At 35.2% G+C, this 13,339-nt stretch overlaps 2 protein-coding genes across 2 annotated transcripts; one reads left to right on the top strand and one right to left on the bottom strand.

Annotated features, from left to right (window-relative positions):
* Positions 1–440: 440 nt before the first annotated feature.
* On the top strand, positions 441–1,376 carry LOC113261895 (olfactory receptor 2T27-like). The gene has a single exon (XM_026508208.3). It carries the CDS (start codon positions 441–443, stop codon positions 1,374–1,376), a length of 936 nt encoding a protein of 311 aa, XP_026363993.3.
* A 5,241-nt stretch (positions 1,377–6,617) lies between these two features.
* On the bottom strand, positions 6,618–12,210 carry LOC113261424 (olfactory receptor 1020-like; the record flags this gene model as incomplete). The annotated part of the gene is made up of 2 exons (XM_026507546.3): positions 11,306–12,210; positions 6,618–6,630 (listed from the first exon to the last, which is right to left on the bottom strand). Coding segments are annotated over exons 1-2 (918 nt in total), but the record flags the coding sequence as incomplete, so codon positions are not given.
* Between the last annotated feature and the right edge of the window lie 1,129 nt (positions 12,211–13,339).

Below are 13,339 nucleotides of genomic sequence, written 5' to 3'. Positions count from 1 at the left end.
AAATAAAAAAAAATTTAAAAGAGTTAATAACTAGGGTCCATAATGATTAAACAATATACACAATTTTAGGTTTATATTTGTAGAAAATAGATCCATAGTTTTTAGAAGATTCTCTGGTAGAAAAAGGAAGAAAGGAAGAAATGCAGAAAAGAAAAAGAAAGAAAGAAAGAAAGAAAGAAAGAAGAAATCCACTTAACAGAGATTAAAAAGCACTTATCATTTTTTCTAATATTACCTATTTAAGAAGTATTTAGGCAATTGCTCAGCAATAAATAGTGAACTATCTCTGATGAGATGATGGCAAACATTATGGGATTCTAATGTTGAGGAGAAAGATATAAAATTTTACACCCAACTATTGGTATAAGATCTGTACTGAATGTCATCAGTTCTAATCCATTTGATTTGTCCCCCAACACTGTTACATTTCTTTTAGAGGTATGGTGGGTGGAAACGAATCCTCAGGAACTGATTTCATCCTTGTGGGGCTCTTTCCTGAGTTTCAGCATTCCCCTGTCCTCAACTCCGTGATCATTTTTATCTACACCTTGGCCTTCCTGGGAAATATACTTCTGATTGTCTTGATTTGGGGAGACTCTCGGCTCCATACACCCATGTACATTTTGCTCAGTCAACTCTCTGTCATTGACTTGACATTAACTTCCACCATTGTCCCAAAGATGGCTTCTAATTTTTTCACAGGGAAAAGGACAATATCATGGATTGGCTGTGGAATGCAGAGTTTCTTCTTCCTGATGTTGGGAATGTCAGAGTGCCTCATCTTGACTCTCATGGCTTATGACCGCTATGTGGCTGTCTGCAACCCACTGCGTTATTCCATTATCATGAGCCCCAGGTTCTGTATGCACATGGTTTTGGGGTGTTGGATTGGAGGCTCTATAAGTTCATTTATCCATACAGTCTACCCTATGCATTTTCCTATCTGTGGGTCACGGGAGATCCACCACTTCTTCTGTGAGGTCCCAGTCCTCATTAAGCTCTCCTGTGAAGACACTTCAGTATATCAGTTAGTGGTGGTGGTGACAAGCATTGTGTTGCTTGTTGTACCTTTCAGTCTCATCACAGTTTCCTATACTCTCATCTTCCTCACTGTCTTCCGTATGAACTCTGTCAAAGGAAGGAAAAAAACCCTGGCCACTTGCTCTTCCCATCTAACTGTGGTGAGTCTCTTCTTTGGCCCAAACATATTTATCTATATGACTTTCACTTCCTCCCATAGTGCAGAGCAGGACCAAGCTCTTTCTGTATTCAGCAATATCCTAACACCCATGTTGAATCCCCTCATTTACAGCCTGAGGAACAAGGAGGTGGTGGCAGCTCTCAGGAAGCTTATGGGGAAATGTGTGGTATCTTAGTGGATGAAAAGTATTCCACAATTATGAAAAGGACATATTTATAGCATGAACAAAGATACAGTTGAAATACCACTTTGAAATACTAACATGGTGTTGTTGGTTTCAGGAAACTGAGGTGATTGTGGTTTTATGTAAATAGAACTTTTCATATGTGATTTTTTAGTATTCAAATGCAGGTTTCTTTATTTTACTTATAAATATCATTTGGGCATTATTAAGTTAGGAAAAAAGTTAATAAAATTCTTCTGCATTTAAAAAAATAAATTTAGTCTGAAGTCTGAGATTACAAAATTTTCTTGTAAATAAAATAAGAATCAATGTCTGGGTCTCAAATTGAACTCAGCATTCTTGAATCTGTTTGGTATTAGAAGGAGCAAGATTACAGAAAGACAAGAAGACACTGGAGTAGGAGGATCCTGACCTTACCTCCCATCATGGACACAGTGAGGTATCAGCTACATCTATGCAACTAACTCTGAAAACAACCTGGAGCCAAATGGCAGAAAAACATTCCATAGTTAATCACAGAGAGAGGACCACATCAAAAAGAAAAGGATGCAAAGCATGGTTGGGAAACTCAGTGAAATCAGAAAAAAAATGAAAGAGACATCACAAGTATAATGATTTGAGAGGATCAGATTCCACACCAGGTGCCCTTCGTACTGGAGACCTGCACTGGGAAGAAGAGTCCCCATTACATCTGACTTTGAAAACCAGTGGAGCTTAACTTTAGGGGATTCAAAATAGCTAGCTAAACTCTTGAAGAGCTGGTGGGTAACAGCAAAACAACTTCACACCTTTTTGAGCCAGCCTACTAAATTATTCATCTCAAGACACAGTACAGAAGCAGCAGTTTGAAAGTTGTGTGGAGTATGGTGAAGATTCATTGACTAATAATATGTGGTGGAAGGGCAGGGACCTTTAGATTTCTCCAGGAACAAAAGTGCTAGCAGGTTCTATATTTTTTCCCCTCACATGATCACGAGTCTTAAGGGAGCCAGCAAGAACACTCTCTTCAACATTGCTACCACTGTGGACCCTGTACTTGCATTCCTTCTGCAGACCTGCATCATCTCAACGTCTCACATTGGCATGCATCCTTCTAAAATGACTCCTGCCCTGGGCAGGGCAGGTGGTGGTAACCACACACACCAGCATGTCTGCAGTTCCAGCAACTTGGCTTCTTAGCAGGTTGTGCAGGGGGGAAGACCTATCATTTGGTGCACTCACAAATGTAGCAGAGAGACTAACTGCAGGCTGCTAGGCTGACTGCCAGTCCTCCCCACCAGCAAGCTCACAGCGGCCTCATACACGCCTCTCAACAATTCAGGGACTGAACAATGCACACTTCACCCACAGGAGGCAAAGTTGGTTATTGCATCTAGCTAAGCTGAAGGCAATTGCAGCTCAGCCAAAACAAGAGAGTGCATGTTATCCTCACAAGGGAGACCCCTGGGGTGCCTGGTTCTAGTGACCAGTGGAATTCACTATAAGGCAGCACAGGACAGCATCTACACATGCTTCTACTTTCAAAACCAGGAGATGTAGCTGACCTACTTAATACATAGAAATAATCACAAAGAATCAAAATGAGGACACAGAGAAATATGTCCCAAATGAAGGAACAAGAACAAAATACAGTAAAAAGATAAATGGAGATAAGCCATATGCCTGATAAATAACTTAATGTAATGGATATAAATATGCTCACTGGTCTTGAGAAAAGAGTAGATGAACTCAGTGAGAACTTCAACACAGAGATAGCATATATATATATATATATATATATATATATATATATATATATTACAACTGAAATAAAAAATACACTAGAGGACATCAACAGCAGATTAGAGAGTGCAGACCAGATCAGTAATGTGAAACCAGAATAATGGAAAGAAACCAAACTTAACAGCAAAGTAAATAATAATAGTAATAATAATAATAATATAGAATAGGTTAAGATAATTCTGTGATATCATTAAGCAAATAGCATTTGCATTATAGGGATCCCATAAGAAAAAGAGAAAGAGATGGGGGCAGAGAACTTATTTGAAGAAATAATAGCTAAAATTTCCCTAATTAGAAGGAAACCAACACCAAGGTACAGAAAGTACAGTGAGCTTCTAACAAGATGAACCAAAGGAGGTCTATACCAATATACATAATTAATAAGACAAAAATAAATGATAAAATGAAAATTTTAAGAGCAACAAAAGAAAACAATTATATACAAGGGGAACTCCATAACGCTGTCAGTTGTTTTTTGTTTTGTTTTGTTTTTTGTTTTTTTTTTGTTTTTGTTTTTTGTTTTTTTTTTTAGTAGATTCTTTGCAGGCTAGGAGAAAAAGGCATAGTATATTTAAAATGCTCAAAGGAAAAAAAGAAACTATATATTTATATAAGACATTGATGAAAGGAACTGCAAAGAAATTGGAAGGGTACACCAATCTCATGTATTGGAATAACAGATTTTGTTAAAATTTCCATACTATCCAAAGCAATCTACAGATTCAATGTTATCCCTAATACACCAGCAATGTTTTTCACAGAACTAGAATAAATGATAAAAAAAAAATTATCATGGAGCCACAAAAGACCCTAAAGCAATATTGGAATTGAAGAACGAAGCTGGTAGTATCACAACTCAAGATTTTTTTTTTGTATTTTTTCATTTTTTTAAATTATTATGTTCAATTAGCCAGCATACAGTACATCATTAGTTTCTGATGTAGTGTTCAATGATTCATTAGTTGCATATAACACCCAGTGCTCATCACCACACGTGCCCTCCTTAAGTTTTCAAAATGTAGTATGTAGCTGTAGTAATGAAAACAGTATGTTACTGGCTTAAAAATAGACACAGATCAGTGGAACAAAATAAACATCCCAGAAATAACTCCACAGTTGATACAGTCAATTAATCTACAGTAAAAGAAGAAAGGATATACAAAGGGAGAAAGAGAGTCTCTTTAATAAATGTTATTGGGATAACTAGACACCTACATTAAAAATACTAAAACTGGGCCACTTCCTTATACCATCCACAGAGATAAATTCAAAATAGATCAATGGCCTAATGTGAGAAATGAAACCTATAAAATTCATAGAGAAGAACATAGGAACAATTTATTTGTCATCAGTCATAAGAATATTTTTTCTAGTTGTGTCTTCTAATGCAAGGAAAACAAAAGCAAAAATAAACTATTGGACTACAACAAAAGAAAAAGCTTTTGCACAAAGAAGAGAACCATCAACAAACAAAAACAAAAATATTTTAAATGGGAGAATATATTATCAAATGATATATCCAATAAAGGGTTAATATTAAATATATATATCTCAATACCAAAAACACAAACAGCCTTATTTTTAAAATGGGCAAAAGCCCTGAACAGACATTTTTTCCAAGGAAAACATACAGATGGTGAACAGACACATAAAAACATATATGTCTTGAGGCAAGGGAAGCAAAAGCAAAAAATAAATGATTGGGACTTCGTCAAAGTAAAAAGCTTCTGCACAGCAAAGGGAACAATGAACAAAACTAAAAGGCAACCTATGGAATGTGAGAAGGTATTTGCATATGACAGTCTGATAAAGGGTTAGGGTCCAAAATGTATAATGAACTCGTAAAACTCAACACACACACACACACACACACACACACACACACCACCACCACCACCACCACCACCAACAACAACAACCCAATTAAAAATGGACAGGAAAAATGCGCAGAAGATATGAATAGGTATTTCCCCATAGAAGATGTACAGATGGCCAAGAGAGCCATGAAAACATGCTCAACATCAGTGATTATCAGGGAAATACAAATCAAAACTAAAATGAGATATCACCTCACACCTGTCAGAATGGCTAAAATCAAAACATGAGAAACAATGGGTGCAGGCAAGCATGTGGAGAAAAAGGAACCCTCCTGTATTGTTGGTACAGAAATTGCACTACTAGGTATTTACACAAAGAATACAAAAATACTAATTCAGAGAAATACATGCACACCATGTTGATAGGAGCATTATCTGCTCTAGCCAAACTATGGAAACAGTCCAAGTGTCCACTGACTGATGAATGGATAAGGAAGAAATCATATATACATTACATGTATATGTATATATGTATGTATACATACATATCAATGTATATATGCAATGGAATACTACTCAGCCATAAAAAATAATGGGATCTTGCCATTTGAAAAACATGGATGGGGCTAGAGACTATTATGCTAAAGAAATAAGTCACTCAGAGAAAGATAAAACCATACTATTTCATTCATATGTGGAATTTAAGAAACAAAACAAATGAACAAAGAGGAAAAGAGAGAGAGAGGAAAACCAAGAAACAAACTTTTTTTTAGTAATTATTTTTTATTATGATATGTTGTTCACCATACAGTACATCATTAGTTTTTGATGTAGTGTTCCATGATTCATTGTTTGTGTATAACACCCAGTGCTCCATGCAATACCTGCCCTCCTTAATACCCATCACTGGGCTAGCGCATCCTCCCACCCCCTTCCCCTCTGAAGCCCTCAGTTTGTTTCCTGGAGTCCATAAACTCTTAACTATAGAGAACAAAGTGATGGTTATCAGAGGGGAGGTGGGTAGGGGTATGGGTTAAATAGGTGATGAGTATTAATGAGGGCATTTGTTGTGTCGACCACCAGGTGTTATATGTAAATGATGAACCACTAAATTCTATACCTGAAACTAATATTGAAATATATATTAGCTAGCTGGAATTTAAATAAAAAGTTGGAAAAACAAAGAAAACATGTTAAAGTATCTCTTGCATGACATGAATTGAAGAAATATCCACATTTTAGGGATACCAAAAGAAGAAATGAGAGAGAGAAGGGTACATAAATATTATTTGAATTAATGATAGCTAAACACTTCCCTAAACTAGGAAAGAAAACACAAATCCAGTTTGCAAATCTGGGGGTTCCAAATACTATGACTACAAGGAGGTTCACAACAGTAATATTTTTGCTGCTAAGTAATATTCCATTGTGTGTGTATATACATATATATAAACTACATCTTCAATAGCCATTCATTAGTTGATGGTCATTTGGTTAATAATGCTGCTCTAAATGTGGGGTGCAGGTATTCCTCCCAATCAGTACTTTTATGTCTTCTGGGTAAATACCGAGAAGTGCAATTGCTGGATCATAGGGTAATAATATTTTTAACTTTTTAAGAGCTTCTGTACTGCTTTCCACAGTGGCTCCACCATTTTGCATTCCCACCAACAGTGTAAGAGTATTCCCCTTAATCTACATCATTGCAAAACCTGTTTTTTTACTTTATTGTTGATTTTAGCCACTCTGATAGGTGTGAGGTGATATCTCATTGTAGTTTTTATCTGTATTTTCCTGATGATGACTGTTGTTGAGCATCTTTTCATGTGCACATTGGCCATTTGTGTGAGTTCTTTGGAAAAATGTATATTTGTGTCTTCTGACCATTGTTAACTGGAATCCTATTTTGGGGTGTTGAGTTTTGTAAGTTCTTTATATATTTTGCATATAAACCCTTTACCAGATATGTCATTTGTAAATATCTTCTCCCTTTCTGTAGGTTGTCTTTTGGTTTTGTTCATTGTTTCCTTCTTCACAGAAGATTTTTTTCTTTGGTGAAGTTCTCATAGCTTATTTTTATTTTTGTTTCCCTTGCCTCAAGAGACATATATAATTAGAAGTTGCAATGACTAATGTGAAAGAGGTTACTGGCTGTGTTCTCTTTTTTTAAACGTTTTTTTTATTATATTATGTTAGTCACCATACAGTACATCCCTGGTTTCCGATGTAAAGCTCGATGCTTCATTAGTTGCGTATAACACCCAGTGCACCATGCAATACGTGCCCTCCTCACTACCCATCACCAGTCCATCCCATTCCCCCACCTCCCTCCCCTCTGAAGCACTCAGTTTGTTTCTCAGAGTCCATAGTCTCTCATGTTTCATTCCCCCTTCTGATTACCCCCCCTTTCTTTATCCCTTTCTTCCCCTACCTATCTTCCTAGTTCTTATGTTCCATAGATGAGAGAAATCATATGATAATTGTCCTTCTCTGCTTGACTTATTTCACTTAGCACCTGGCTATGTTCTACTCTATGAATTGGACCGTTTTCTGACTTGCATTTAGGTCTTTCATCTATTTTGAACTTATTTTTGGGTGTGGTGTAATAAAATTGTCCAATTTCATTCTTTTCCATGTTGCTGTCCAGTTTTCCCAACACTTTTTGTTGGAGAAAATGTCTTTTTATCCATTGGATATTCTTTCCTGCTTTTTTGAAAATTAATTGCCCATATATTTGGGGGTTCATTTCTGGGCTTTATATTCTCTTCCATTGACCTATGTGTCTGTTTTTGTGCCAGTGCCATACTGTCTTGATCACTACAGCTTTGTAATGTAACTTGAAATCTGGAATTGTAATGACTCCAGCTTTGCTTTGCTTTTTCAAGATTACTTCGTGTATTTGGGTTTTTTTTTTTTTTTGTGGTTACATACCAATTTTAGGATTGTTTGTTCTAGTTCTGTGAAAACTCCTGGTGGTATTTTGATAGGGATTGCATTATATGTGCAGATTACTTTGTGTAGTATAGACATTGTAACTATATTTATCCTTCTAATCAGTGAAAATTGAATGTTTTTCCATTTCTTTGTCACCTTCAAATTCTTTAATCAGTGTTTTATAGTCTTCAGAGCACATCTTTTACCTCTTTTGTTAAGAATATCACTTGGTATCTTATGGGTTTTAGTGCGATTATAAATGGAATTGATTCCATGATTTCTATTTCTGGAGCTTCAATATTTGTGTATAGATATGCCACAGATGTCTGTACATTGTTTTATCAGTTCTAGCAAATTTTTTGTGGCATCTCTTCAGTTTCCTATATAGAGCATCATGTCATCTGCAAATAGTAAAAGATTGACTTCTTCCTTGCTGTTTGAATGTCTTTTATTTCATTTTGTTGTCCAGTTGCTGTGCCTAAGACTTCCAGTATTATGTTAAATAACAATGGTGAGAGTGGACATCCCTGTCTTGTTCCTGACTAAAGAGGAAAATAATTCTTTTTCCTGATTGATGATGATTTTGGCTGTTGGTTTTTCATATAATGTCCTTATTATGTTGAGTTATGTTCACTCTCACCTTACTTTGTTGACAGTTTTTATCATAAATGGATGTTGTCCTTTATCAAATGCTTCCTCTGCATCTATTTAGAGGATCATATGGTTCCTATCCTGTCTTTTACTAATGAAATGTGGTATATTACAATGCGGTATATTACATCATGGTATATTACATTGTTTTATTTGTGAATACTGAACCACAGTTCCAGCTCAGGAATAAATCCAACTTGATCGTAGTGAATGATTCTTTAGGACTTGATTTTCTAGTATTTTTTTCAGAATTTTTGCATCCATGTTCATCAGGGACATCGGCCTGTGTCTTAATTTTTCATGGAGGCTTTATCTGTTTTTGGTATCAGGTGAATACTGGCATCATAGTATGAATTGGCAGTTTCCTTTGATTTACACTTTTTTTTTCCCCAATAGTTTGAGATCAAGAGGTATTAAATCATCTTTAAATGTTCAGTAGAATTAACCAAGGAAGTCATCTGGCTCTGGACTTTTATTTGTTGGGAGATTTTTGATTATTGATGCAGTTTTGTTGTTGGTTATCAGTGTGTTCAAGTTTCATATTCTTCCTGTTTCAGTTTTGGTACTTTATTATTTCTAGGAATTTATCTGTTTCTTCCAGGTTGTCCAATTTGTTAGCAGGTATTTTTTTTTCATAAAATTATTTTCTAATTGTATTTCTATGGTGTTGGTTGGTTTTCTTCCTCTCTAATTTCTGAGTTTATTTCCTTTATCTTTGCTTTTTAATAAGTATGGCTACAGGTTTATCAATTTTATTATTTTTTTCAAAGAACCAGCTCCTTGTTTCATTGATCTCTTCTGTTTTCTTAGATTCTGTATCATTTATTTCTGCTCTAATATTTATTATTTCCCTTCTTCTGCTAGTTTAGGCTATATTTGTTTTTCTTTTTATAGCTCCTTTAGATGTAACATTAGGATATTTATTTGAAAATTTTCTTCCTTCTTGATGTAGTATTGACATTGCTCTCTACATCTCTCTTAGGACTGCTTTTGCTACATCCTAAAGGTTTTGGACCATTCTGTTTTCATTTTCATTTTTTTCCATGTATTTTTTTCTTCTTTGATTTCCTGGTTGACCCATTCTTTATTTAGTAGCATGGTATTTGGCCTCTATGTATTTGTGGTCTTTCCATTTTTTTTCCTGGTGGTTGACTTCCAGTTTCATCCCATTGTGGTCAGAAAATACGCATAGCATGATCTCATTGTTTTGTACTTGTGAAGGCCTGATTTGTGACCTAGTATGTATCTCTTCTGGGAAATGACCCATGTGCTCCAGAAAACAATTTTACTCTGTTGTTTTGTGATGAAATGTTCTGAATATATCTGTTAAGCCCAGCTGGTGCAGGGTGGCATTCAAAGCCATTGATGATCTGTCCATTAATGTAAGCAGGGTGTTAAAGTACCCTATTATTATTGTATTATGATAAATGAGTTCCTTTATGTTTATTATTAATTGTGTTATATATTTGGCTGCTCCCAAGGTGGGGGCATAAAGATTTATAACTGTTAGATCTCACGGTTGGTGGACCTCTTTATTATGCTATAGTGCTCTTCATTTCCTGTTACAGTCTTTGGTTTAAAATCTAGGGTAAACAGTGTGGAGGTCCCTTAAAAAGTTAAAAATTGAGCTACCCTATGATCCAGCAATTGCACTAATGGGTATTTACCCCAAAGATACAGACGTAGTGAAGAGAAGGGCCATGTACACCCCAATGTTCATAGCAGCATTGTCCACAATAGCTAAATCATGGAAGGAGCCAAGATTCCCTTCAACAGATGACTGGATTAAGAAGATGTGGTCCATATCTACAATGGAATATTACTTGTTTCTCATAGTCCACAGTCTCTCATGTTTCATTCCCCCTTCTGATTACCCCCCTTTCTTTATCCCTTTCTTCCCCTACCGATCATCCTAGTTCTTATGTTCCATAGATGAGAGAAATCATGATAGTTGTCTTTCTCTGCTTGACTTATTTCACTTAGCATTATCTCCTCCAGTGCCGTCCATGTTGCAGCAAATGTTGAAAATTCGTTCTTTCTGATAGCTGAGTAATATTCCATTGTATATATGGACCACAACTTCTTAATCCAGTCATCTGTTGAAGGGATGTGTGTTGTTTTAAATCATTATGCTTGTGCTGATTTGTTACAGAAGCAATAGGAAACTCATTTGTCTATCAATTATCAACAGAAATGTGTTAAATGACTCCCCAATGATTGTTTATCCAATGTATGAATGTGGTTATATCACAAATGTAGACTTCTATCATTATAAAGAATATTTTTATATATTAAGTATTATTTAAATAAATAAAATGACCAATTTGACCCCTTTAGTGCCTTGATTTACAAATACTGAGAAGAAAAGGAATCAAATAACTGGATCTTTGTCTATGCTCAATTGAAAAATGAAGATATTAAACTTAATTTTTTTTTCATTTTGGTAAATCATTTATTAAATCATTTGAAATTTCATTACATGGCAGTTTTAAAACCACAGTAGATCTTCCTACAGTGAAATAGAGTGTATGTGGTAATACAAAGATTAATTTACTTGATAGTTAAGTCTAAGTGTATGTTAAAATATCTTAAAAAGTCCAGGTACATTTAACAAATATGTATAATCCAAATCTATCATGTATTTTTTTTTCTTTTCAAATCTATTGATTTACACACTGTGGAGGAATGTACTTTAAGATAAGCTCTTTTCATTTTTTTCTCTGTACTTGATGGAACACTTTCTTGAGAGATACTTTCATTTCTTTGTTCCTCAGACAATAGATGACAGGATTCAAGGTGGGTGTGATGACGGAATAAAACACAGCAGCCAGGCGCCCTTGGATAGGAGAATATTCAGAGGTGGGTCTCAGATACATGGAACTTCCAGTTCCATAAAATAGGAGAATAGTAGTCAGATGACAAGAACAAGTGGAGAAGGCTTTCCAGAGGCCCTGCACATGCTGAATCTTGATAATGGTGGAAATGATGCATATGTAAGAGCTTATTGTAAGAACAAAAGCTCCCAAGATAATGCAGCTGCTGTAGATAAAACTCCATTCTTCATTTGCATGATAGTCAACACAGGAGAGCCTCATGACAGGAGGAATATCACAGAAAAAGTGATCTATAACATTAGGACCACAGAAAGGGAGAGAGAAGGTATTGATAGCATGGAAGATTGCATAGAAAGCCCCACAAATCCAGGAAGTGGAAACCAGCTCCCAGCAGAGTTTTCTGTTCATTGTGATTTCATAAAGAAGGGGCCTGTAGATGGCCATACAACGGTCATAGGCCATGGCTGTAAGCAAGAAGCACTCAGTGCCTGCCAGGGTGAAAAATAAATAGAGCTGGACAACACACTCTAGGAAGGAAATCTCCTCTGAACCCAAGATGGTATTGACAATGGCCTTAGGCATGGTGACTGATACATAGCATACATCCAGGAAGGACAAATTCTTTAGGAAGAAATACATGGGTGTATGAAGGTGACCATCTTTGATAATCACTGTGATGACAGAGATATTCCCCAGAATCCCAAAGGTGTAGATAATCAGGAAAATACCTGTGCATACAGCATTCACAATGGGGATGTCTGAGAAACCCTTCAGAATAAATTGTGCTATTGTGCTCTGATTCACCATCTGATTCACACGGAAGCAAATAAAAAAGAGAGAGAGAGAGAGAGGTTATTTTTAGCTTAGATATTATAAGGTACAAAGCACCAATCTGGCAACCCTTGATTATATATATATATATATATATATATATATATATATATATATATATATAGTATGTATCTATCAATATATATCGATCTATCTATATATGTATCTATCAATATATCTATTGATAATATCTATAAATAGATCTATTGATAGTATCTATCAATATATCTATCAATATATATTGATGATACATACACATTTATGAATAGAGAAAAAGTTTAGCACAGAAGTTTACACTTAATAAAAATGATTTGAAATAAAGAAAGCTACTAGCTCTGTTTAGACTAACATTAAAAAGAAGTAACATTCATTGGCTTTATTTTATGTATGAGGGAATTTTCAAAAAGCTATGTATGAACAAATGTAAGTTGTCCTCACAATCATGTTATGAAATAGTTGCTAATATCTGCCTATTCTGTTCTATAAATAAAGGAATCTAAAAGAAGTTTAGTAATTTACTCAAGGTTGTAAATTATGATGCAGCAAAGCTGGGATACAAACAAAAGAAGGTTTTCATCTTAAATGATAAAACTCAACTCTCTTCATTATCCAGAAGAGCAAAGTAAATCCTTCTCATATTAAAATTAATACTGGAGATATTTTCATCATTAGAGTCACCAATGCAAAACTATTTAAGCTTAGGTGTCTATCTATTGGAAGTGTAAGGCACATTACCCATCCTTAAACCAGGAAGAATCCTTTACTTCTTCCTTCCCCAGGAACACTTTCCATTCAGCACTTTTTTTAAAACTAATGTACCAGTTTTTGTTCCTAAAAACTACTCCCATTCCAATAAAGATGACATCTAAAATTTAATAAAAAATTATTATTTTTTTTTGCCAAATGTAAAAGCCTGTCTTCCACTTATGACAATGTTGGAATAATGAATAATGACCTTAACCTTGCACTATGAACAATAAATAAACTGCACGAAATACATGAGATGACATCAGACATTAGGCAAATGCCATTGCAGTAATGTGTTATCTGAGTGGGAAAAGCAAATAGTTAAATCCTATAGTCAATCTACTTATAGTCACCCTAC

This window comes from Ursus arctos, unplaced genomic scaffold, assembly GCF_023065955.2.
Source record: "Ursus arctos isolate Adak ecotype North America unplaced genomic scaffold, UrsArc2.0 scaffold_5, whole genome shotgun sequence".
In the NCBI taxonomy this organism is placed as follows: Eukaryota; Metazoa; Chordata; class Mammalia; order Carnivora; family Ursidae; genus Ursus; species Ursus arctos.
Note: the sequence above shows the minus strand (reverse complement) of the source record. Positions and strands in the feature narration are given on the sequence as shown.

Excerpts from the sequence above, each read along its gene's own strand:
- LOC113261895 (XM_026508208.3), top strand. The coding sequence starts at position 441 with ATGGTGGGTGGAAACGAATCCTCAGGAACTGATTTCATCCTTGTGGGG.